This window comes from Cyprinus carpio, chromosome B14 (genome assembly GCF_018340385.1).
Source record: "Cyprinus carpio isolate SPL01 chromosome B14, ASM1834038v1, whole genome shotgun sequence".
Lineage (NCBI taxonomy): Eukaryota > Metazoa > Chordata > Actinopteri > Cypriniformes > Cyprinidae > Cyprinus > Cyprinus carpio.
Genome location: NC_056610.1, coordinates 9,388,428 through 9,415,988, shown reverse-complemented (window position 1 = coordinate 9,415,988; position 27,561 = coordinate 9,388,428). Strand labels below are relative to the sequence as shown.

The 27,561-nt window shown below is 37.8% G+C and overlaps 1 protein-coding gene across 3 annotated transcripts in view; it reads left to right on the top strand.

Annotated features, from left to right (window-relative positions):
* The window catches only part of frmpd1b (FERM and PDZ domain containing 1b), a 41,248-nt gene extending 15,900 nt beyond the window's left edge, over nt 1-25,348 (top strand). The window contains exons 2-17 of one of the 3 annotated variants that reach the window (XM_042737981.1): nt 248-380; nt 7,963-8,070; nt 9,670-9,830; nt 11,883-11,985; nt 12,131-12,176; nt 13,041-13,145; nt 13,339-13,434; nt 13,923-14,048; nt 15,018-15,137; nt 15,502-15,638; nt 15,720-15,846; nt 16,811-16,903; nt 17,323-17,505; nt 17,674-17,818; nt 18,869-19,885; nt 20,681-25,348. In XM_042737981.1, the coding sequence (XP_042593915.1) occupies nt 7,967-8,070; nt 9,670-9,830; nt 11,883-11,985; nt 12,131-12,176; nt 13,041-13,145; nt 13,339-13,434; nt 13,923-14,048; nt 15,018-15,137; nt 15,502-15,638; nt 15,720-15,846; nt 16,811-16,903; nt 17,323-17,505; nt 17,674-17,818; nt 18,869-19,885; nt 20,681-23,133 (5,016 nt within the window). In that variant the 5' untranslated portion in view covers nt 248-380; nt 7,963-7,966 and the 3' untranslated portion in view covers nt 23,134-25,348. Of the gene's footprint in view, nt 1-247; nt 381-6,115; nt 6,666-7,962; nt 8,071-9,669; nt 9,831-11,882; nt 11,986-12,130; nt 12,177-13,040; nt 13,146-13,338; nt 13,435-13,922; nt 14,049-15,017; nt 15,138-15,501; nt 15,639-15,719; nt 15,847-16,810; nt 16,904-17,322; nt 17,506-17,673; nt 17,819-18,868; nt 19,886-20,680 lie in introns of those variants that run through there. The other 2 variants (XM_042737983.1, XM_042737982.1) reach the window with 2 other exon arrangements.
* The last annotated feature ends 2,213 nt before the right edge of the window (nt 25,349-27,561 follow it).

The following is a 27,561-nucleotide window of genomic DNA, read 5'->3' as shown; positions in this document are numbered from 1 at the left end:
CGCTGTAAAGTGGATTTAAAGTAAAATACAGAGAGAAAAAAACAGCAAAACTTTTAAAAATTAAAAAGTGACCATTCACAATATTTCTACATTTTTCTGTGATAGAATCATTATGTATATTTAGCGTGTTGCCCAGTTGTAATCAAAATACAAGCATGAACATAATCAAATATAGTCAGTAATATACGTTATATTGTAGGACATATATTTCAGACTCTAATTATGAATATGCTTTTACCTCTAACAGATCAGTTCTCATTGGTCCTGATGGTTGTGAGGGCCCGTCTCCGCTTAACCAGTCCGCACAAGAGAGATGTGACATCCAATCACACGCTAAGATTTCTGCATTCTGGAGCTGTTAGGACACAAGCCACACCCAGGTGAGCTACATTTCATTAAGCTAGTCTGCTGTAAAAGATGCAGGTGTAACAAATGGATGCATCCAGTTGTGACAGAAAGCATATTTTCAATTAGAAACACCCAGGGATTTATCTTTCTGAAGATGCTGAGCTTTCACTCCCTCAGGGATTAGAGCTGCTGTGGCTTTGATTGTGAATCTGACTGAATGAAAACCATACCTGTTTGATTTTCCTTGCACTACGAAAACAGGTAGTTCGTGTTAAAGGAATACTTCATCCAAAAATGTAAAAGTCAGGTATAATTGTCCTTTTTTGCTCATGATGTTCATATGCTATTTTTCCTACATTGAAAGTGAGCAAGAGGTCACATTTGCTCCTAAAAGGACATAAATGCACCATAAAAGTAGTGACTAGACTATGACTAGAGCGTGGTACGTTAGCTTTGTGTGAGGAACTGGCAATGGAACTGGAAATTTAAGTTCCCTATAATTTCCCTTAAAGCTGCCAATCTGATAGTGAGGTGTGATCTGTGTTAAAACTGAAATAAATAAATACATTTACATCATTTTCAAAAAATTTGAATAGATTAAATGAAACTAAACTAAAATAAATTAGTATAAGTACTAAAATGACTAAAACTGAATTAAAAATTAATTTAAAAAATGTCTAAATAGAAATATATATATATATATATATATATATATATATATATATATATATATATATGAAGCAAAAATAAATAATATACAATAAAATTCAAAAAAAAAATTTATCAACAAAATTAAAATGAACTAAAAATATAAAAATTCAAATTCAAAATATGAATAAATTACGTAATAGTATATAAATAATACTAAAATGACACTGCATGAGATAGGAGAAATCATTCTGACATTAAAGAAATAAGAAAAGTTGGTTGTTATTGTGTCAACTTACATTTAGGTCAGCTTCACAGTGCAGTGGGTCACAGTCACATTGCATGACTGTTGATGGCCGGTGCATTCAACCAGCAATGTGAAGCACTCAAGCAAGTATAATAAATACTAATGGAGAATGTCCTCTAGCAGATTATCCTCTAGAGAGTCATTCCAGCATTGGTGAAGAGCCTCAAACATTTGACCTAGTGACTGAGCACACGGGTTACGGTTACATATTAAAAGTGATTCTTTCTGTAATGGATCCTGCATTTAGAACGGGATGGAGAGGAAGTGTGAGCAAGACATCACGCGGTCTTCCTTAACAGCGTGCATGGTGCTTATAATAGGCATCTGCTTAAGTGCAGGAGGAGATGGGGGTTGGGACAGACATGGGAGGGAGGGTGTAGGGTTACTGTAGGCAGCATTAATAGATGCTTTGAGGTGGTTCGGAGCTGAGAGCAGCTTTCCGGTGTGATCCGGACCACACGGTCAGAGGCGGTGGAGATCCTGTGGCTGTACGCCTAGTAGCTTTTAGAATGACTTATAGCTCTGATTATAGATGAATAACAGTAAGATGTTGCTTATTGTGAGCATCACGATGTGCCAAGTGCTTTGACTGACAGCACTACAGTAATTCCAAAACTGTGATTTACAGTAGCATCATTCATGTCGGTCTCTTTGGTCCAGCAATGAAGCTACAGGGACTGATCTCGTGTCAGTTTTGTAATGTAGGTTCATTTTTAATGAATGCTATGAATTTTAATCCTTTTGTATAATGCAAAACAGATGACGTGGTAATTGACATGAAATAATCTTTAACAAATCATTTAGGAACCAGAACCATCAAATCTCTAAATGTATTTTTGTAAATACATTTTTGAGGGATGATTATGTGTCATAAATCATATTCTGGAAAATTCCTTTAATGTATCAGAAGATGAATGTAGGCTTCTTTCAGCAGCTTTCATTTGTACCCAGCGGTCATCACTTACAAAAATGAAACATCGTCTTTTTTTGTCTCAAAAGAGACATCTTGGCCCTTTTTGGTGATATATTGGAGCAAAGAGACTATACAGAAACCTGGCAACCGACGCTGCTGAAACTGCAGTCATGGGGCCAGACTGTATAAAAGTCAAGTTAGGTTTATTGTCATTCTCTTCATTACAAGCCAAGTTTGAGAGAATAAAATACTGCTCTTCCTGAACTATGGCCCATATAACAAAATAACAAGACAGCTGACCCTATATGTCAATAAACAACACGTACATAAATTTAAAACCGTTAAATACAAAGAGAGTAGTACACACTAGTAGTGTACAGTATAGTGGGAAGTTATTAGAGCATAAGTTTAAGAGACACTACACTCTTAAAAATAAAGGTGCTTAAAAGGTTCTTCACAGCGATGCATTAAAAGAACCTTTTTTGGTTCCACAAAGAATCATTCAGTCAAAGGTTCTTTAAAGAACCATCTCTTTCTTACCTTTTTAAAACCTGAAGAACCGTCTTTCACCACAAAGAAACTCTGTGAAACAGAAAGGTTCTTCAGATGTTAAAGGTTCTTTATGGAACCATTTAGACAAAAAGGTTCTTCTATGGCACCTTAGTAAGTTTGTAAGAGTGAGAGTGTAGTAATGCTGCATTAAGACATTATTAGCTGAGTTTGAGCATGACAGTAATTCAGTGATTTTGACTGAATTGTGCAGGATTAGTCAGAGAATGACAGAATGAATTTGGCAGAAATCACTTAGCCTAACAGGAGTGCTGAGTGATTGTGAACGGGAGAAGCTGAGTGCGAGTGTCTAAATCTAAGTGCTTTTACTGTTCTGCTGCAGGCTGATGACTGCAGTGTCATTACAGCAGCTCTCAAAGGGACTAAATGAAATACTGAGGCTGAATGTAGTGTCATAGAGCCCAACTTCTTTCAGCATGAAGTCTGGTTGCATTGCATCTTATTTTGGCCAAAAACTGTCTAGTCTTAGCTTTAGATGAACTACTCGAAGCCCATCTGCTGATGCAAATTACACACACAAGTGGCAAGAACTTGTTGAAATTGCCAGTTTGCAAGGTTTGTCTATTCGGATGTTTGCAAGATACTCTAAAGTTTCGTTTGAGGCTATTAGTGGCATGCAAATTAGATTTCAAGTTATGTCTGTGAAACAGTCTTTAAATAATGAATTTTGGATAGGAATTTTAAACATGTACACATATTTCTCTGTTACTGTAAAGCCATATATAAACCGGAATATGTTTTCCAGGCCTTGATAAGTCACTGAGATTAAAAGAAATTATAAAATCATGTACATTTCAATAGTGAATATGCATTTTTGCTCAACTTTAAACTATTTAAACAACATAGAACTAAATGGTCTTCTAGAGTTGCTGCTTTATATCTGAAATTAAAGTTGTTTCATTATTGATCGATTTTACTAAATTATCACTGATATTTTCCTGTTTATTACTCTGACTTGACTTGAAAAAAGTGTGGGACATTAACCTACACCTTAAAGTCTAACAAGTTCAGTTTACTTAAAAAATGGTTGCAAAATCATTGCCTTAAGTTGAAGGGCAACTAAAGTGCCAGTTTTTAGCAACTAAAATCAAGAAAGCAGACTCTTCCTGAATAAATTAATATACACTAGAATGTTGACTAATGTTACTTAATATTTAATAAGATTACACCAAATTGTTAACATTGTTATATTTTGTAATTCAAACTTCCTACATACTATTATCAAAATGAATTTAACCAATGGACACATTTTAAAAAAAAAATCGATTTCCAACATTTCTTTTTGTTTTACAACAACTAGTACAGAAGGCAGTCAACACAAACTGTTTATTTTTGCCTAAAACAAAACTAATAATATCATATAATAGGTTCAACTTGGTTAGCTTTTTGCTTTCTCCAGTGTGTATATGCTTTAGGAAAAACCTCTTTAAAAATCAATACACAAGTGTGGATGTTACACATACTCTCGGACAGAAATCGAGAGCTGTGCTTGATCTGAGTCTTGAAGAAGATGCAGAAATGCAGGTGGAGAGAGAAGAGGCCTCATGTTTTTATGGATAAACAGGAGCTGAAACTGTCACCGCAGACGTCTTCATGACTCCACAAGGGCAGTGGCTCTTACCTGACTCAGCACACACACACACACACACACACACACACACACACACACACACACACACACACAGGTGTGCTGTATACAGTGCAGAAATTCTCAACACAAAACTTTACTGTTTTATTATCTGCAGTCACTTTACTTTCATCCAATTACTTTTGCTGTGAGCTATGAAATATCAATAGTATCTCCTGCTTAACACATAATTGCAGTGCACCTGCCCGTCTCGGATCTGCAGATCCGGATCAATCCGGATCAGCACGAGTGACTAAATGACACCCTTACTAGGTGGGCGTACTAATCCACTAATACATCACACACACGCACATGTTCAGTGCTCTGATTGCATGCTGGATTAATCCTGTTTGTCACAGTATCATGAGAGCCGCAAATCTAGCTGCGCTCGAGGAGCCTTGAAGGTCAAGAGGTCGTCTGAACGGGGTTTACATGCGTTTTCAATTTACAGACAGCATGAAGCAGCATTTGAATATTCGGTATGAATATTTTTTGGAATATACAGTAGGTCAGGGCTTAATTCGATCCATTAGATCATGGATGTTGTGAGTTGAGCATTACAATTATTGTTGCTCATACTTATATCGTATTTCCTTTAATCCTAACTATTAAACTTAAGCGTGTAACTCACACCACAACTTTTCTGCTCCAGACGTAAATGACTCCTAAAGTCACGTGTGAGGAAAGATGTGCTGCTACTTTAATAAGTGATCACAGTTTTAACGTGGTGCACAACAAACCAATCAGAATGACTTAGCAGCTGCATAACAACCCAGTAAAAATGCTCCAAAACATTAGAAACTGCAAACATTTTGTTTAGAGTAATGTGAATGGTGTATCCTAAAAACCAAGGAAATTTATTTAGGAAATGTTGATTTCATCTGTTTAATTCTAGTATTCATGTGACAGTCAAAGCTGCATTCAGAGGCCAAAAGTGCTGGTTTATGATCATTGTTCTGTAACACAGACCAAACATAAAACGGTCTGATCTGGTCTTTTGTCAGTCATATGAATGAGCTCTTTCTTTCCCTGCTTCAGCAGCTTTGAAGGAGGGAGGTTGTGCTTAGACATACTTGTCTTTGCCTATTTTGTCTGTTTGTGAAGATTGTAAGAATGTGAATATAAACCCTTCTAGCTACAGTGTTGTTTCAGCATTAGTTCTATACTGTTATTAAACAAATACACCATTACACTGAAAAGTATCAAAGGTCCTAAAAACTATTAAGCAGCACAACTGTTTCCAACACTGATAATAAATCAGCATGTTAGAATGATTTCTGAAGGATCATGTGACACAGAAGAAAACTCTGGAGTAATGATGCTGAAAATTCAGCTAATTTCACAAAATTATTTTTTTTCCTGTTTTTTTATTTCTTTCTGATCCCCAACTTTTGAACGGCAAAGTATATATATATATATATATATATATATATATATATATATATATATATATATATATATATATAATGTATTACTGTTTGATATATTAGTACTTCAAATTATTTTATTCCTAAGTTTTTTTTTAAATATAATTATTACCTTTTCTTTGATTTCATCCTTATACAAATTAATGAAAATTATTTTTAAATGTATTTATTTTTAATTTAATTGTTTTAATAGTTATCAGTAACAACACTGCCTAGTTCCACATTGATTTCACACATTGTTGCATTATGAAAAGTGTTAGAACGCAATCTATAAAGCAGCACACTTGTTCATTATTAATTGCTGAAATGATAAAACGATTTGTTTGAAGTGAATCTTGCTGAGCAAGTTATTTATGTTTTAATGGTCAACATATACAGTAGCTGGCTAAAGGATGCTGGCTTACTCTTAATGTTGCTTGGAAATGACAAGCATTTCATAGTGTTCTTGTAAATGTCATTTCATTAAACTGACCAAACCTCACAGTCATCAGGATTTAGACTGAATCTGTATGCATTCTCATAGAGCAAAGGTAAAAGGTCACATGACCCTCATCAGCATGCAATACAACCAGCAAATCAGTGCACAATCAGGCCGATTATTCTAAGCATGATGAAACCCAGTTGAAGAAACCTGTGCATATTGATCAGACGTTCAAAATGTTCAGAGTGTGGTTTGTGAGTGATTGAGTAAGTGTGTAAGGGCTAGGGCTCCCTTGCGTCTGACGGCAGAGATAACACACACTTACAACAGTGTGTGTCTGAAAGAGAGAGATGCATGTGTGTTTGTAGCTGCACATGTCCAGAGGAGCGAAAGAAGCCGTTCAGGTATTTAAACAGATTGAATGTGTGTGTGCTGCATAGGTGCAGTGTGTGTTTCTATCATCTGTAGATGGCTGATGTTATTATGCATGTGATATCTTGTCTGCTGTGACGTAGATTGTCCTCTAAATGCCAGGCCTGGTGTCACATCATGACTGTGCCGCTGCTATTAGCATATATTAAACCCAGCACACAGACAGGACAAAGAGAGAGAGCGTGTTGAGATGAGAATATGAATTAAGAAGGATGAAATAAGCTGCATCTGAAATTGAAGTAAATGGATTTAACTCATTTACAGATGTTAAATGGATTGTGAATGCCATTTCATGTCTGCTCTGCAAATTCATTGATGAGTTTTCTTTCCTGTGTTGATTTCCTTTTGAAACATGAAGATGCAACAAGGCTTGTCCCTATTTTTTAATACTCAGTAGTCTTTAAAATAAATCTCTGAAATGAAACGTGTACTTGTCAGAAGCAGGTGGTATAAGAGGGAGGGACATTCACATTCCAGAGAGCATTTGATTGGACAAAAATTTGTAGTGCAAGATAACGTCAGCAATACTTAGTAGAAGAGCAAGAATCCAACAAAAGTGACAGTAAAGACATTTGTATTGTTACAAAAGATTTCAGTTTCAAATAAATGCTGTTCTTTTGGGCTTTCGAGCACTCTAAGGGGAAGTCGTGGTCTAGTGGTTAGAGAGTTTGACTTCTAACCCTAAGGTTGTGGGTTTGAGTCTCGGGCCAGCAACACCACGACTGAGGTGCCCTTGAGCAAGGCACCGAACCCCCAACTGCTCCCCGGGCTCCGCAGCATAAATGGCTGCCCATTGCTCCGGGTGTGTGTTCACGGTGTGTGTGTGTGTGTTCACTGCTGTGTGTGTGCACTTCGGATGGGTTAAATGCAGAGCATGAATTCTGAGTATGGGTCACCATACTTGGCTGTATGTCACGTCACTTTCACTTTAAAAATCCTGAAAAAAGTGTATCACAGTCTCCACAAGAATATAAAGCAGCACAACTGTTTTCAACACTAACCACTAATAATAATAATAGTAAATGTTTCCTGAGCGGCAAATCAGCATATTAGAATGATTTCTGAAGGATCATGTGACTGGAGTTATGATGCTGACAATTCAGCTTTGCATCAAAGAAATAAATGACATTGACTTCATGGGTTTTAAAAAAGTTAATATATGGTCAATTTTGATGTTGATGGTGATTTAAAAAATTGTGTTTTGCACTGTATGATTGTCATCTTTATTCTATGTTTGCTCTTCTCTCTGTCTGTGTTTCTATCTCTCAGTTAGATGGAGGAGCGAGAGAGAAGCAGAAGTCGATCTCCAGGCAGGGTCGGTCGGGTGGAGCAGGTGGTGGGGAAATGGCTGCGCCGTTCTCGAGACTCTCTCAGCAGGTGGAGTAACCTCACACACACACACACACACAGAGACACATATAATATTATAACCAGAGGAGAAATGCATTTCTTGAAGGATAGAAAAAGTGAAAACGCCCTTCACATTTGGAGCTCCAGAACATCACAGGCAGTTCTTATGATGTTTAGATGTAGCCACGGAAGACGGTTGACTTAGGCTCTGTCCCAGTTGGTGCCCTCAGCCTTTGTAGTCATCTTTTGATGTAGTGCACACTTTGATGCTGCAGTGTCACATGGACTGTGAACAACACACAGAGCAACCACCAAACCAGTCCTTCCGAACCATGACGGATCTCCCATGTGTTTAACAGAGACTGTGTGGGGTGAAGCCATCTTTTGGTTTTCTCCAAACTCATATAGATATAGGGAAAGAACACTAGTCAGATCGTAGTACTATTTTCCATTAATTAGGGTCGCAGGTTTTATGGTTCCTGTATAAGATATTGGCCTTGGTTTCCAGATGGGCCCTACCATAAATTCCAGCTTTGCGAAGCTCGCAGGATTCAGCGTTTGTTGAGAGTGGTGTAGTTAGACATGTTGTTTGTGGGCTCTTTTTCTTCTGAAAATACTTAATATCTGTATCTACATAAATGTTTAGATAGCAAATAATTCCTTGTTTTCTCATGAGAACTGCTTTCGAGATTTTCTCGTACTTCCATCTGCTGTGGGCTTGTAGTTCATTTGTCTTTCACCCGCTGGTATAAACACAGTCGTCTCCTGCCATGCAACCACACGTTCATCAGGCAATTATCACCGCCATGTGTTTTAGAGTCTGTCAGCATACAGTGACGTCATTTCATGTGGTTTGAATGTGATATTTTTGGAGAAAATCCACAGTAGTTTATTTAGTACTGTAGTTATTTATTTTAGGATTTTCTGTTCCAGAAAATGATAGTTAATGTTGTCACATTGGAGTAAAACTTACTTTCTTTGCTCAAACAAGCCCCCCCCAAAAAGGTAGTTTTTGTACTTTCTGTGATTTTTATTTTTTTTTTAAATATAGGTTTCCCCCCATTGTTTATTTTCAATTAGCACAGGTTTTATATTTCTTTCTGGAACTGACTGATCATAGGCCTCACCGATCTGAGCTTTTGCACTTCAGTTTTGGAGTGAGCAATGACAAAATTATTGATGTTTCACTCAGAAACTGTTGCTACAGAGGTGCATAAGCTCAGATCATGAGACCTACTATAAAAGTAAACCAAAGAATAAAAGAAAATAAGTTGACAAAAAGATTGAATCCCAGATTTGGTGATAATATAGCATAATGAGGGGTTAAAAAAAAAAAAGTCTGTAATTTTTGACCAGGCACACCAAATTAAGTAAAGGATTTTTAGCACAACACAAGTGTTTAAAATGAAAGCAAAAAGCCCCATGAAGCAGTGAATTTATTGCTAAGGGGCGTTGTTAGCTACGCCGCAAAGCGGAGTGCCTAAAACCCCTTATTGCTTTTATTTTACATTTAATTTACACTACTGTGCAAAAGTTTGGGATCAGTAAGATTTTAATACTTTTATTCAGCAAGGCGGCATTAAATTAATCAAAAGTTTGATTCTGTGCTCGCTCTGTCTCTCAAAGGGAGCGTATTTTAGGAGGCAGGAGGTCGCGCTCTGGGGATTCGGGCCAGCAGAACTTCCCTGTGAGGGTGACAGTGGAGGTGATCAGAGATGCTGTCCTGGACTCCCATGGATTCACTCTCTCATCACAGCACCCCCTGCTGGTCAGGGACGTCACTCCAGGTACACACACACACACACACACTTCACGTGAAGTTTGGCTTAGGGGATGCACTAGAGCAGGTTGCTTTTAAACACAGATTGTGATCTAAGTGAAGCCTGGTTTGGATACTGTCCTGGCTGTGCGTGAGCGAATATGCCCAGAGGAAAGAAACAACACAAATGATATCCTGATTAGATCTCTTATATTTCTCAGAGACACCAATAAGATTAAATGGAGACTTCTAAGAAGCACTGTCCTGCTTCTCAGATGTTTATCCTGAGAAAGGTACCCTGATTTAAGAGCTTTTCCTCTGGATGTTTGTGTCTTGAAATCTCTGCATCAGACTGAATTTCCACCCTCTGTGCTGCTTTGACAGAGATGGTGAAACTGTGAGAAAGGACGTGACACTTGAGCTGGTGTGTGTGAGGTGGCCACCTGCTCCTCTGTCATTTATTTAATTCATTACGATGCAGGTGCACAAGCTCCTTCACACATAGTATCGGTCTCTCACACACAAACACACACTGACACAAGCTAGTTATATTTATTGTCCTTTTGAACCAGCAGTTACTGACACAATCTCACACAATCACAACACATCTAGTTAGAAGTCCACATAAAAACCTAACTAGATAGCATTCAAGACAACATAGTCATATATCCTTGCATATATCCTTGATAAAAGTCAGTCCCAAAATCCTCTCATTTAAAAAAAAGTTTCTTATTCTCACAAAGTTGCATTTTTTTTTTTTAATTAAAAATACAGTAAAACACATACAATTTTTTGCTTAGCAACACGCTAACATCAAGCTCTGTCTGAATCAATTGTGAGCTGATGCTGTCATTCATTGTCTCAGTGGCATCCCAGATTTTTACAAATAACTGTCTTCTTCACATTAGGAGAGTAACATACTGTAATAAAGAATAAAAAACAACAATACAAGAACATAGGAAGGCAAGACTGCATGAGATTGCACGTCAACAATGTTGCCCTAATTATACGGACTCAGCTGAAATCTTTTTTTAATGTTTTCTTGCAAGTCTGCCCATGAATCACAAGTGATAAATCCCTGAATGGATGTTTCCCGCCTTTGCAGAGCGTTCCATATTTAATGCAGCCACTTATAAAGTTTTCATTCTAGTTGCCTTAGAAGGCAGCTGTGTATACAGAGCAGACAGCACAGCAGCACACTGGATCTTGCAACAAAGCTATTGTGTGTGCATTCTTACACACACACACACACACCGGCATTCTGCAGTGCTGACTTCTTTATTTTTGCAGCAGAAACAGCTGATAAAAGCCCAGAGGGAGAACCTCACAGTCCTGCAGCACATAATTATGTGAAAGGAGAAGGAGAGCGAGAGATCTGCCAGGCATTGGTGGTTGGTTCTGGCAGGGCAGAGAGCCATCAGGGACTAAGGGGATGCTGTCGGGGCAGAAGGGCAGATTGTGTGTGTTTATGTGTGTGTATAGTTTGGCTTGAAGACAAATGGGTGTAAATTGCAGAACAGAGCAGAGCAGAGGCAAACAGACTCTGAGTCAGACACTCCATCCACAGAAGCACCAGACGTGACATGAATAATGAATTAACAATGCAACTTTCGCAATCGCATGGCTGTTACTGTAACTTTTACAGTATAGTGTTTACAGTATTTTTGATCAAATAAATGCAGCCTTGGTTAGCATAAGAACGTTTTTCTTTCAAAATTAAAAAAAAAAAAAAAAATCTGATCCACCAACACTTTTGAACAGTAGTGTAGACTGATCTTGAAATTCTTAACATTAATGACCATAAAATCAAAGAGTTTTTATCTCATAGTTGCCCCACTATAACTTTAACTTACAATTCAGGTTAGTGATTTAAACAAACCCCTAAATCAAGTATTAAGCTGTGGCACATACCTTTAAATCGTGTGGCTTTTTGATGACAGGTGCGTTCTTCATTTTATCAGTGATCAACTTTTTGCCTGTAAGAATAAAAAGCAGACACTGACATTGAAGGTACTGTTCAGCATGCATGAAACTAGAGTTGTATTTTAATAGTTGCATATGTGTGTGTGTTTATCTGTAGGAGGCCCAGCAGACGGTCAGCTTTTTCCTGGAGATCAGATCCTGAAACTGAACAATAAAGCCATAGAAGATATTTCGCCTGAAAACACGGAGCAGATGATTAGGTGACTGATTAAAGGGACACAGCTTAAATAACTTTGCTAAATTGATATTGCTTGCTTGCTCCTTGTCCCACTTATATGATGATGTCATGACCTCATGATTTGCTAACAATGTTTTTGTTTTTCATGTTTTGTGCTCTGCCCTCAGGGATTGCCAGGACTCTGTAACCATGACAATCCTCAGAAATATGGCGGTGTGTACTGAAGAGGCTTCTTGCAATTTGTTGATGCTGAGTCAGATAGTGGTAGGGTTGGGAATCAAGAACTAGTTTTTAATTAAATCCGGTTTCTGGAGTCACATTTTTTTTATATAGTAGTTTATTCAATACAGATTTTTTCAAAGCAGCTTCACAGTGATAAACAAAAATCTTTAGTTATGAAACGTCTGAAGGGATAGTTCACCCAAAAAGGAAAATTCTGTCATTAATTATTCACCCTTATGTTGTTCCAAACCCATAAGACCTTTGTTCATCTTAAGACACAAATTCAAATATTTTTGATGAAATCCGAGAGCTCTCTGACCCTCCACAGACAGCAACCGAACTGACACGTTCAAGGCCCAGAAAGGTAGTAAGGACATTAAAATAGTCCATCTGATATCAGTGGTTCAACATTAATTTTATAAAGCTATGAGAATATTTTTTTATGCGGAAAGAAAACAAAAATTTGTTAAACAATTTCTTCTCTTCGGTGTCAGTCTTGCCGGCTCCTGCATCAGTGGCACCACATGCTTGCATCCTGGTACTCTTGTGAATGCACATCGAAGACTGACATGAAATAGAAGAAAATGTTGACTACAGTCGTTATTTTTGTTTTCTTTGTGCACAAAAAGTATTCTCGTAGCTTCGTAAAATTACGGTTGACCCACTGATGTCACATGGACTATTTTAACGATGTCCTTACTATGTTTCTGGGTCTTGAATGCAGTGTCAGAAATCAATCAAATTCATCAAAAATATCCTAATTTGTGTTTAGAAGATGAACGTTCAACTCTACAGAACACCATAGTGTCATTGTCCAACTCCGAAGTTAAAGAAATGTTTGTTTTTTGCCTTCAGAATCCTAAGTCTTCATTCATAACAGCAGAGAAGAGAGCTCGTCTGAGAAGAAACCCCGTTAAAGTGCGCTTTGCAGAAGAGGTGGTCGTCAACGGACACACTCAGGTAAAGCCACACACGTACTCTCACACCAATCCTAGTCAGGATTACACTTGGACCAAAAAATGGTGTGATGCAGTCTGGTTTATAGTTTTGTACTCTCTAGCCATGACCACAAGCAGAATTGTTGTTGGTATATTTGTTTTCATCAAAACATGATGACATGCTTTTTTCCTAATGTTTCATTGATTGTTTCCAGGGAAACTCTCTTCTCTTCCTGCCCAACGTTTTGAAGGTGTACCTGGAGAACGGCCAGACCAAAGCCTTCAAATTTCACAAGACCACCACTGTCAAGGTTTCAGATTGCTGTTTTTCTTTTCTGTACTCTATATCAACTTTGGCTTGAACTTCAGTACTGTGAGGGTCCAGCTATACTGCAGGAAATCTATCAGTTATTGCATGATTCTAAATTTATTTTTGTGAAAAGATTAAAATATCTATCCACCAAGAGTCAATGGCCTAAAGACCGTTTTTTCTTTATTTTAGAAGACATCTATGTTTGTTTAACTAACCTCCAAAATCCAGAATGACTTTACTCTACAAAATAAAGCTTCATTATTAGTATCGGTGAATTAAGATCCATGAAACCTTTCCATTCCACAGAAAGCTCTTTACAGTGGAAAGGGTTCTTTGGATCATTAAAATGTTCTTAACTTGTTTAAGAACTGTTCACTTGAAAAGTTCTCTTGTGAACTTAAAATCGGCTCTTCTATGGCATTGCTTCTCAACCCTATTTTAAAAGATTTATTTTTGAGAGTGTAGTAAAGTTGTCTCTGTGTGCAGGATATCGTGTTGACTCTGAAAGAGAAGCTGTCCATTCGATGTATTGAGCATTTCGCACTGGTGCTGGAACAGCAATATAACATCACCAAACTATTGCTGCTGCATGAGGAGGAGCTCATACAAAAGGTAACACACCTGCTAACTAAAAGTGGCAATGCTTTTAACTTCAATATATAGTTTTTCAAGTTACAACAGTAGCTCGGCTACATTCAGAATAATGCTATGCATGAAAAAGCAACTTTTCCAGCAATAAACGTAGCAGGACAAATAGTTAAATGTAGCATGACACTATATTGTGCACAAGTGAGCATTGATCAAACACATTACACACCTAAAATGCCTCTCTCTCTCATTGGGAAGTCTGATTCATATTTGTGTATTGATTAATGTGGACAGTTCACTGATTCTTCCCATCATCATTCAGTTTTAACTTATTGAAATCTATTTTTTAATTGCTACTATTAATCACTCAGTTTTGATCTGGTAAAAATTACATCTAATATAAATTAGGGTTTTTTTATGAGTTGTATCTTGTGTAAATATTTGTGTAATTGTGTAATTTTGAAATAATATGCTCTGATAATTGTATAATTAAAATGACTTATTATGATTTAAAATGATTTGCACAGCTTGATCGTAATTATCATATATTTTGTCAGTAACTTAAAAGGTCTTGACTACTGTATTTTTCTGGAATATAAGTCAAGTTTTTAAATCATCTAAATATGTTGCAACTTACATAATGTGCAAAACGTTCATAGTAGGTATTATGCTTGAAAACATTTAATATACCAGTATTTTACAATATTTCTAAATGTAAAAAAAATGTGACTTGTTCATTGCAACTTAGCTTTTGTTTCTCTCAACAATGCAATTGTGACATAGTCAGGTGTGACTTTTTTTCTGGAAAAAATGGTTGTTCAGTTGTGAGTAGCTTGCAACTAGGCAAGTTATGTATAAAGATAGGCAAACTAAAGATATGTCTAATTTTCTAACTTATGTAAAACCATATAGAACTATTAATTTTGTTAAATATACCTACTTATACACACTACAGCCATGACTGGAGTTAGTAATAAAGTGCTGCTCTTTCAGGTGGTACAGAAGAAGGATTCCCATGACTACAGGTGTCTGTTCAGAGTCTGCTTCATTCCCAGAGACCCAGTGGACCTCCTGCAGGATGATCCTGTGGCCTTTGAGTACCTCTTTCAGCAGGTACCACAATTTCATTATGTACCGCTAAAAATAAAGTGCCGTAGAAATAAAGCAAAGCTTTAAAGACTGCTGTGTGTATCAGTGTTATTAAGTAATAGCAAGTAAGCTACTTTTACAGTTTATCAGTATTATGAATTAGTTTTTATTTTTATATTGCATTTTCATGTTTTTATTTATAAATTGTTTCAGTTTTAGTTATTTTAGTGCATCAAGTAATGTCAAGAAATGTTGCCTTGGCAAATAGCTGAAATATTTTTATTTACTTAATGTCAGTTAATGTTTATTTCATTTCAAGTAAGGAAAATGTTTTATGTGGTTTTAGTTTTAGTTAACTGACGTAACCCTGGTGTGTAAATGTGTGTAGAGTGTGGGAGATGTGTTACAGGAACGCTATGCTGTAGAGATGAAATGTAACACAGCACTGAGACTAGCCGCTTTGTACATGCACGAGAAACTGGCAAGCTGTGGACAGACGACGAGAGCATCTGTCAAGAGCGTTGTGTAAGAGCGCACACATACACTCAAAAATACTCATGCTGCATTATAAAACAGTCATTTAATACATGTGCGTGTCTGCATCAGCAAGGAGTTTGGTTTAGAGAGCTTCATCTCTCCCACTCTGCTGAGGAACATGAGAGAGAAAGACCTACGGAAAGCTCTCAACTACCACATGAAGAAGATCCAGTCCCTGCTAGAACCACATCAGAAGGTGTGTGTCTTTTACATTTTTCAGAAAGCTATTAAAATGTCCCTGTAAACAGAAAATAATATATTTTAAAAGATTTTATTATATTTAAAATATTAATTCAATTAATACTAGTTTATAGATGATCCATTTGACAAAATAAACATGGTTTAACACTCTGCCTACTATTCTTTTAAAAATGTATGTGAAATAGTATGCAGTGTAAATGTTTGTTGATTACTGGAAGTAATTTTTCCATTCAGTTTTTCCATAGGGATTTAAAAAAAATGATTTGTTAAAGTGATTTAAGCCATAAACCAAACCAACCAGCTATGAGGTCAATTACAACATTACAAACTTTGATTGGAAACAAAAAGTACTCAGAGAATCACACACACACACAAAAAAAAGCAAACGTACGTAGCCAATTAAAGAGCTTACAATCCCATGAATCCCACTGCAAATGACACGATCAAATTTAAAACAATGGCAAAATATGCATATATATATTTTTGTAAGTATTTTGATAGCGTAGGGAGACTGACTCGATTACTTCAGTTATGCTGCATCATGCAGACCGTTTTTTGCTCATCACAACAACCTCAGAGCTCACAACAGATCTGTCTATAAAGGTTTATAAGTTATCGTTGAAAATCAGTTTTCCTATGGTGAAAATGGTTGGACTTTTTACTTGAGGAGAACAACTGTTGCACTCTATTACTGCTGGTTCATCTGTCATACTGTAAATGTGGGATGCAGTATTCCATGCATTGTGCTCTGATGATATCCTGCACATTTTACCAAATGTAGTTGAGGACTGGGTTTTCTATACCAAACAAGAATATGTATACTGTGCACATTATACATATTATGCACTGCAGCAGTTGTAAGACCACTTTTCGTTGTCCTGTCCTTGTTTTTGTTACTTCAATCATAATGAAAATCTATTTGTTTATCTTTTCCATTTCGCTCTCTCTCACTTTTTCAGGTGATTTCTGTGTCTCAGGCCCGGTTGGCTTATCTGACCCAGATGGCGGAGCTGATTTCATACAGCGGGAGAAGCTACAACGCCACCATGCTGGTGAGAGAGTTGTGTCCATCTGCCACGTTCATCACAAATAACAAACAAAATCTGCAGGGCACAGATATGTTTCGTTTATTTTCCTCTCTTGTCTGGCGGCAACCATTTGTTTTTTTCTAGATAATGTTATGCTGGATAAAAAAAAAAAATCATATCCTGTTTTTAAGGATATGAATTTAAGCATGTTATATAAGATGGCTGTTCTAGGGAGCGAGAGATTTGGATAAAATAGCAGCATCTCTTGCAATGGCATAAAAATAAACCTTGAAATGACATAAAGCCTGAGACCAATTCATTATAAAGAACTGACTCATAAGATTCAAATGGGACCATTTTAAAGTTCCTGTTTATATTCTTTTTATGTTCATGTATTTCCTTGGTAAGAATAAGTCAGATTGAAGGACATGTGTGTGTTACAGTTGCAGGACAGGGAGTCGCTGGTGAGTTTGCTGGTGGGTGCGAGATATGGGATCAGCCAAATACTAAACCACCAGCTCAACATGATCTCCACAATCATAGACTTCCACTATATCACCCGAATAGAGGTGCTCTCAGAGTCCGACAGAGTCAGCATGCTCAAGATTTACCTGCAGGACATCCAGGTGTGTACACGTCTACCAACAGATTAAAATAAACACAGTTAAAATGCTGAAACTGTACCTTAGGGGCATCCAGGTGTGGATAAACACCCAGACATGGAAATATGTGTTTCCTCTCTCTTCTTCTCTTTGTCTCTTCATCTGACAATCTCTTTATTCTGCAACTTCCAGCCAATAGCCCTGTTAATGGAATCGGTAGCGGCTAAAGATCTGGCCTGCCTCCTGGCTGGATACTGCAAACTGCTGGTTGACCCCAATATCAATGTGTTTCGCTGGGGACCCAGACCTAAAATGCGACGCATTCCGGCAGAAGAAGGTAGCAACTAACAACTTAACAACTTTTTTCTCCTAACACCCTGCCCACATTATTAAGAGTGATTGAAGTTGCTCTGTGTAGGGAGAAGTGTTATTATTGTTAACTAAATCTGTAAAAATCATTTTTGTTATATTAAATAAAGCTGAAATAAAATGAACAATAAATTAGGGATGCATAATATTGGATTTTTGCTGATATCAGATATGCCGATATTCTTCAACACATTGTGGCCGATAGCCAATGCCGATATATTTTCTTTTGTTTGGAAACAACACCAAGTGAATCTATCATCATTCAGGCATAAGTTAGCATCAAGAATGACCACACTGTAGACATGATCTTATCACTAGCACATGCTCAGCACATGTGAGGTACTTATCGGCAAGGCATATTGGCATCAATTTTCATATCAAGCAGATACCGATACATGTTAAGCCACTATAATTTAGCCGATTCCGATAATATTGTGCATCCCTACTTCTAAATATTAGATGAAAAACTTAAACTGAAAAACTTTCTGAAATGTTGCCTTGGCAACAAACTGAAGTGGAATTTGAAAACTGTTGGAAGCTGAAAATAGTTAATTCAAGAAATAAATACTACTACATTTATAATACTAAAATAACACTGATCGGAAAACTAGGCAGCCCACAAATTGCTACACAGCATAGTGCTGCAAAAATAAAAACCAAGAGACATTGCATGTTGTGGTTGCAAAAACATGAAAAAGTACTATGGTGGTACCATTGTACAGTGATGGTGCCAGACTATGGTACTTTGAAATATACTGAAAATTGTGTACCTTGGTGTATACATAGTTCTTCCAAGAATATCACGGTACTACTATGGGACATATTGATTACACTGTGTTACAATGTATATGGAATGTATGTTGTGTTAAGATTTACAGATTTTATGAAATGCCTTTTTGTAAGATTTGTTATTAGTTGTATTTTTAATTAGTGCATTAAATCACTTATGGAAAAAGGTCACTTGTACATTATATTATACTAAATGCTACATAAATGATGTTTAATGTGTTTTGTGTAGGGTATGTTTCTCGGTGTGGGAGCGATTCAGAAGAGAGTTCAGAGGATGACTACGCCATGGAGGGACTGCTAGACACTCAGCTGTCAGAGGACACTATGTCTACTCATACAAATGATGGCACAGAGGAAGTAGAGGAAGCCGAGGGGAAAAGTGAAGCAGAGGCAGAAAAGGTTAGAGTGATTGTAACGCATCCCTTTTTAGAAGACGAAGGAGATGATTCAAGCAAGAGAGAGTCTGTTGGAGATGAGGAATACGCCATGATAATGGATTCCCTTTTGGAGACAGGTTGGTACACGGACCCTCGAGTCAACAGCAGCTTCTCCAGTTTGTCTAGTAACTCACTAAATGCACTGGAGGAGAGTATTAAGGCAGCCATTGGTGGGCTTGGCCATATGGATGTGTCTCTGAAAGAGAAACCCAGTTCTGGTGCCTCGAGTCTGGATGTCCACCACCCTTACCTCCTGGAGGTGCCAGAGCGTTTGGATGAAAGCGGCAGTTCAAACAAACTCAGACGACCTTCAGACCTGCCCTACGATAATCATTCAGTTCTGTGCTTCTCTGAGCTCTCTCAAATGTCTGACAGCTTGCCAAGCCCACCTGCGGCCAGCAAGATTGCTTTGAGTGAGGATGATGAGGATTATGAAGTAGGAGACAGTGGAAAAGACAGTCGCATTTCCGCCATGTCAGCAGAATTTGAGGCTGTGTTAGCCTCTTGTACCCCTAACAGCATAAATGCTAAATTAGCAGGAGTGAACTTTCAGGCACTCTTCACAAGGATTCACAATCTTCCAGAATGTAGACGAGAGGGAAAAGGCTTCCCACAGAGAAAGATAAATGAAGCTAAACAACATGGGGCATCCTCAAAATTAATAGCACAATCTGTGCTGATGAGAGCTGTGCCCTCAAACGTCCCTGAAAAAGCAAAGGACTCTAGAGATAGTTGTTCAGAATCTGAGGATGAATTTTTTGATGCCCAAGATCGATTTACCCCTCCCATCACAGAGCAAGGCCTCGCAGGTCAGTGAACCATCTATTTTTACCACAAAACATTTTTGCATTCCGTAGAAGAATGTTCCAGGTTCAATACAAGTTCAAAAACATTTATAGCATAAAGTCCATTACCAAAGAAACTTTTTTCCGACAGGTCCCCCCCAAAAAAACTAGCTAAAATCACTATTCCAGTAAAGCACTTGAAATAAAGCAAGCATGGCTTTGCACTTTAAGGGTTTAAAAGCAGAAATGTAATGGGTTTTTTTTTTGTTTTTTTGTAAAAGCACTTTATTTTAAACATATATTATCTCATCTGTAACATTTTTGCATTTGTTTTACACAAAATCATATTTCTCGTATCTTACTGCATGTCAGAGTAGCAGGGTTTACTGCCTTTAGGTGGTCATGATAAGTTGGAAATATAGGATATAAATTTGCACAAGATTAGTAAGCAAAAAGTAAGAAGTTGCACTGGCATTAGTGTTTGAAGGTCATCAACATTGTTACATAGTATGTCGACTCCAATAGCCTCATGGGCAGCGTGCCGACACATAGCGCCGTTGCACTGTGGGCGACCCGAGTTTGAGTCCCGACTTACAGACCTTTTCCAATCCCTGTACCCTCTCACTTTCTCCCACTTTGTTTCCTGTCAGTTTATACTGTCCTATCCTAATAAAAGGCAAAAACACAAAAAATAAATCTTAAAAAGAAACATTGTTACATGTAACATTTTGAACCCGGAATATTCTTTTTAAAAGTTTAATATCTAGTTTTTTTGTTTTATTTTTCAACTTATGTACATGTACTCTTACTCTTTTGCAGAGAAAAGCTCGGATTCTGAGAGCAAACATCCTTCTTTTAATGGCATTAAGGTTAGTGTGGACAAGAAAAAAGCACCAGAATCCAGAGACAGCAAAGAGAAGGACAGTGTCACACCAGAGACCCTCAAAGAAAAACCTTCTCTTCCCAACCATTTGACCCCTGCAATCCCTGAGACGAAATCCCTTGAATTGGAGGTCCATCAGCCTTCAATGATTTTTCTCCCTAAACCTACTATGGAACCTAAATCTTTCGCTACTAACCACTCCATGGGACAGAAAGCCCAGCACTGCAATGGAGACATACCTGGCCGAAATTCACACCTATCATCGCAGCTTCTAGAGATGGAGCCAGACACCATGGAGTTTAAACCAGTCACAGGGCCTGGACCACCACTGTCTTCCTCATTAATAACAGCTGTACGCCAAGCTACCTTTCCCCAACAAACTTTAGTAGACCCAGAGACTGTTCAAAATGGTCTGAGATCACAAAATGGAATAACTGACCAGGTTTCAGACAGTCCAGAAAAAGAGACTACTCCAAATCATGTGGATATTGAGAGACCTGATAGTCAAGATATTAAGCCATATCAGAAAGAGCCAACAAATGCAAAAGGAACAACTGAATTTGGGAAAATAACAGCAGACAGCAAGAGTCCTCTACAACAACAGTCATCAGACTCTCTTGAAACCAGAAAATCTGAAAATAAAGTGCCCCAGATGAACACAAAGCCCCCAATACCTCCCAAGCCATCATTCATTGGTTTACAGCCATCCTCAAAGGCAGTTAATGCCCAGTCCCAAAAGCCTGAGGAAAAGAAAAAAGTTCCCCCAAATGGTCTTTCTCTATACCCCTGGTCTCAGAGAAATGGTACCAGTACCTCCCCACTCTCTACACTGAGTAAGGGTGTTTCTCTAAGTCATGAGAACTTAAGAACTGAACTAAAGGCTGAAAGCTCTACAGTCAAACCTACAAGTGCTTCAACCACTCCTACCCCATCTCCATCTCCCTTACCTTCTCCTTCAGTTCAATCTGTAAATATTGTTCCAGAAGATCAAACTGGGACTAGCTTTCCGAGCAGAACAGGCTTTTCCGGACGTCTGTCTGCCACAGCCTTGCGGGGAAAAATTCAGGATATGCCCTGGTACCTAACCCGCTCCCAAGAGATCTTGGGGACAGTAGCACTCAGCAACACTATTTCATCAACCGGCAATATAGCAACCACTGCAACAGATGTGAATCACGATTCCAAGACGGTATCTCCCAAGGCCACTTCAGTGCCATCTTTGATTGACTGGAAAGAGAAAGATGCTGAAGTAGTCATTGTGAAGCTAAAAGATGGACCTGAGGAAGTGACCTCAACTCCTGTTAAAGACACTAACGTGGAACCTCCAACATCGTCAAGCCATCTCGACCTGAGGCAGAAATCTTCCACAGAAGCTACCGAGTTGCACAGGCATTTTGGGACCTGCAAGTCCGAACAGCCTCAGTCACACAAAGGTAACCCTTCAGAGATTCAACTTGACAATGCGTCCTCTCTATCCTCCACAAGTCCTTCCCATCGTGATGCATGTGGCTGCCATACAGTCTATGCCAACTGTTTCAGCGGAGATACAGAGGACAACTGCAGCTTTGATGATGATCTCACTGTTTACGAGTTTTCTCGTCGAAACCAGATAAGTAAACCACCACAGCCCACCCCGGTTCCCTCCTCTGCAACCCTCTCTGGTCCCTCACCAAATGTTCTCTCCCTACTCAGAGATTCCCCTCGTCCCCTATCTTCATCCTCAGAACTCAGTCCACTCCTGGTCCCTCCCCGAGCTCTGGAATCTCTGCCTCTAGACTGTGGACCAATGAATAATCCGCTAAATTTTTTGCAAGGCCACCGTTATGTTACTGGTCAGAAAGGTGCAGGGCTTAAAGATGGCTATGCCTGTTTGCAGCGAGATATTGATGAACTACTTATGGTTTTGAAAAAAGGACCTTCTGCAGTATACCCTCCAACCCACAAGGGGGAATGCGAAAACGGCAATGTGAATGGGAATTCGCTTTCAGAGACAGAGAGATGCCTGGTTCAGGCGGAGGCAAGGAAATTGGCGTCAGGATGTCAGAGAGCCACACGGGTTGGATGGGCACCTGACGATGCTCTTCTGTCCCTCGGAAACAGTTTTGGAGCTCTAGTACAACTTACCTCAACCTGCATGCGAGTTCCTTGTTCGGACTGCGGAGGCTGTCATGGGGATATTGATGCAGATGAGGCCCTGAGGAAGCTTGAGGAGATCGTGGACCTGTATAAGGAGTTTGTAGGTGCTGTAGAGACAGCGAGAGAGGGCGAAGGTGTCAGGCTCTTAGCCAAGCAGTGTACTGTTCTCATTTCAACCGTCTTTTCACTAACACAACTGTTTCGGACACGGACACCAGACATAGACAATGGAAATGTACCTTTGAACTTTTGAATTTTACCTTCCGGCACCCTCTTAAGGGATTGTAGAGTGCGAGCATAGAATTGTACTTAAAGTAGCTATGCCTTTCTGGCATCTAAAAACTGATTGTGTGCTGGCACACAAGAATAATAGTAAGTGCCGTGAACGTACACACACAGTTAGCAAACTAACATGTCAGAACTGTTATGTGTTAACCTGTTTGTCTTGCCAAGTCTCCCTATAAACGTACTGGAATTATGCATTCAGACATAGCTATTTTCTAACGGTTCTTTAATTCCTGATGTATGTATAGTCTGTAGTATGTATTTATTTTTTGCATACAGTATATGCGCACCGTGGTTTCTATCGTACTATACCTGCATTTTTTTTTTTTTTTGGGTAAATGTGAATCCCTACCTCTTGCTCTAATAACTGAGATAAAGTGTTATGAAACTTCACTTGTTTTCATTTTTAGTTTAGTTATGCTGCTCTAACAGATTGAAGGAACAAAGTCAATGGACACTCCACTAACTCCTAACAATAGATCCTGGGACAAACACTAAGAAGCCCAAATACTTATGCAGTAATGTTTCACCGGACTATCCAAAGGATTTTCATTAAATTTTGTCTACGATAACTTTCCAGCTGTAGAATGAGAGTTGATGGCAATAGAAGTGTGGCAGTTTGGCTTTTTTTACCTGTATGTTGGCGTGTCAAGTTTGGCTTTTGATGTAAGTTTTTATATTGGCCTATCAGCTGACTGTTAACCACAGAGATCGGTGTGGTCCAAAGACATAATAGCACAATTGGGGCGTGTTTACATAACAACGATGTCACCACGTTACTGTAGCACCCTGTAAAACTGATCCCAATGATAGCCAAACCACACAATTTCTCACTCATCTGTCATTTTCGACTATGCAAGCATCACGATTTATACCCAAAATTTTCCACGTATTATACTTTCTTACATTTTATACATATTAATACATGCATAATTTTAAATTTGTTATGAACCACTAATATTTCACTTTAGAGCACATTCCTGACAAGCCCAGGCCTTATATTATATCTTGGAAGATTGTTGTGAAGTTTGTTGGATTGCATTATTTTGCAAATGCAGCGTATATTTATTTTGCCTTCTGTTTATTCAAACAAAAGTTTCAGTTGGAAATATTTTTTTCTTCCTCTTTTGTAAGTGGTGAACTGCACCATATTTAGTATACATTAAATACTCAAGAGTAAATCATCTTTGAGTAAGGCCAGAAACATACTCCATGCAAGTATGTGAACGCAAATGCTTCTAACGAAACCAACTCAATTTCATTGTGTAATACATAACGCAGTGCCTGTTGCCTCCTTGAGAGTTTGTTTGGAACTGCACAGCTGAAATGCATCGCTCAAGCCTACAAATCTGCATTTTTGTACTTGCATAGAGTGTTTCTGATCTAAGAATTCCAATTTTGGATTTGGCTGTCATATTCACAAAAATATGATTGAGGAGATTATCAAAGACTACACTTGGAATTTTGAGTAATTGAGTCCTGGTGATTCATTTGCCCTTTGTTGCTGATCTCAGACCAGTTTTTTTGTGGTATTACAGCCAAGGATGAAAATTCTCACTGGCTATTTCTAGAAAAGGTTTCAAAAGGCAACTTGCACCCAGAATACATAAAAAATTAAATTGCCCAGATCACATGACCAACTTGAAATCAATTGGTGGATTATGACATCAGCCTTGTTCAGTTCTAAGTAACTTGACTTTAGAGAAGTGCTTCCAGATGGCAAGAATATCACCCATATTGGACACATCCCTCCCAATAAACACACTGCCAGATTGTGGTCACCAAGTCAGAAAGCTAGTTTGCATCAAGAAAAAAAAATGAGAAGGAAAGAGACAAATATCTGTTATTATTCAGTCTTTTCACAGGAACAATTTTCATATCGGACTATCAGAGAGCAAACATATTTCTGTATTAAAATCTTCCTGTCAAATGAAGGTTCTAAGAATGACGAAGACTTAAAGGACCTGCTATTGCATTTGTTGCAACTATAAAGCAAAAACTGCTTGTAAAGATCACATGTTGTATGCAGATGATTGTGTTTCAAAGTGCACAAAATAAAATCTTAAATGTGGCTTTACGTGAATATGAAGGCAAACATCTGAATGAAATGAGAAGGGACAATCGAGAGTATGTTTTGCATTTCCTCTACTGTGTTCATGATAATAAAGGTTTGATTTCAAATGACAAAGGCTATGGAACTAATGCAGTTTTTGTGTTGTGTGGCTTTTTCATTTTCCTTTAGGCAAAATATAATTTTGGGTTGAAATATGACATGGACATGTTCTTGACAGATTTTGTGAGATTTGATTTAGATATTTTTGGGCTACTCTCAAAAGCTGTGACATCTGTTATTTTACAATGTTTTGTCTTTTCAAACAGTCTAATTTCTAGTTTACCACACAACTACTAAAGCACTAAATTGTCAGTCAGACTGTATTTGTTTTGCAGTTTGCAGGAGGAGATTACAGATTAGACCTGGGATTAAACTCAAACCGAAATCTTTTACAGTTCAAACAGAGGGAATGATGGGATTGTGCTGGAGCTGTTTGCTGGCAGACACGCTCACTGTAATCCGTGGCTTTTCAACAGAGGGAGTGACTAAATTTGAATCTGTAGTAACTCTCAAAGATGTTTTTGTAGCCTTTTCTCTTTTCAGTTTTAAATGTCATAGAAAACTCTGTGCTTTAGGTAATTTAACACTCAATAAAAAAAATTAGTTCACCAAAAAATAAATATTCCATCATTATTAACTCACCCTCATGCCGTTTGTTGATAATCAAACAGGTTCAGTTCCCATTGAGTTCCATTGTATTTTGGTCCATATAAAGTCAATGAGGACCATCAACTGTTTGGTTACCAACATTATTCACAATATGTTCCTTTGTGTTCTGCAGAAGAAACAAAGTCATACAGATTTGGAACGAGTAAATGATGATGGAATTTTCATTTTTGGGTGAACTATCCCTCAAAGTGATGCTTTTATTACAAAAATATTAAACAAACTAGATTTTCACATTTTCTGAGGATGGTACAGTTATTAGTATGTTATTTAGTAGCTGCGAGGGTGTTGCAATGTGGTTACTAAAGTGCTCTGAGTGTTTTTTTTGTTTTTTTGCATGCTGTTATATGGTTGATAGGCCAGTTTTTGTGCAGTTTTACTATGGTTTATTAATTTTTAATGCCATTTCACACAGTAGTGATATCACACTATCAGAGCAGCCAGAAGGCAAATATTTGAAGTGCCGTGTGGTGTTTAGTAATACAGGACCACTTTTTTGGCAAATGTTCATGATATTTTCATCCTCTTGCATGTTGAGAGGGCAGAAATTGCATTTATTTCCAGTCCACAGAGCATGCTAATTGTTTAGCATGTAGCTTTATACTTGAAAGGATCCATTTGTATGAACATTAGTGGGTGTAATCGAAACATATAATATGGCGACTATAGTCCCACTTTAAAGTTAAAAGAACACTTTTTTTTTTTTTTACTTATGAATGCACACAAGCAGGGGCAGCCAGAAAAACATGATTTGATCTTAAAATCAAAATGTATAATATTGTTGTCATATTATTTTCCCACATTGTGCTGTGTTAAATATAACACTGACCATTTTTTATTTTAACCTAGAACAGCCAAGCAACCATATATCATTGCCCTGTTGATCTAGAAGCCTATTTTGCACTACCTACTAAAGAAAACACACACACACACAAAAAAAAATTGCAGTTTTTAATTGCTTGCAATTTGTATGAAAAGCAGGAATCAACCCCTAGTGAAAAAAGTATAATAGTTTTAATAGTACATTGCAAATATACTAACAAAAAATTTACTATCTTTAAATATATAAAAAGTATATTAGCATCATGCTTTTTGCCTATTTTCACAATACAACTTTTGATACACTTTAAAACAATTGTAATTTAGTATGTTTTCTAAAAATATATTTTACAAAAATATACTTGAATTGAAAGCAAAAAGTGTCTAGTGTGCATAGAGGAGAATTACACAAAAAGAGAATCAGTTATCATTATTTGTTGTAAGTAATAATGATTATTTATAGTTTTATATAGAGTTATTTGAGTTATTATGTCCTTTATTATTGGGCTGCACGATTATGACAAAAATCAGAGGATGGGTACATGGTGGTCATAAAGGGATGGACATGGTCAGAAACAATGCTCAGGTAGGCCATGGCATTTAAACGATGCCCAATTGGCACTATGGGGCCTAAAGTGTGCCAAGAAAACATCCCCCACACCATTAGACACCACCAGCAGCAGCCTGCACAGTGGTAACAAGGCATGATGGATCCATGTTCTATTTCTGTTTACGCCAAATTCTGACTCTACCATCTGAATGTCTCAACAGAAATCGAGACTCATCAGACCAGGCAGG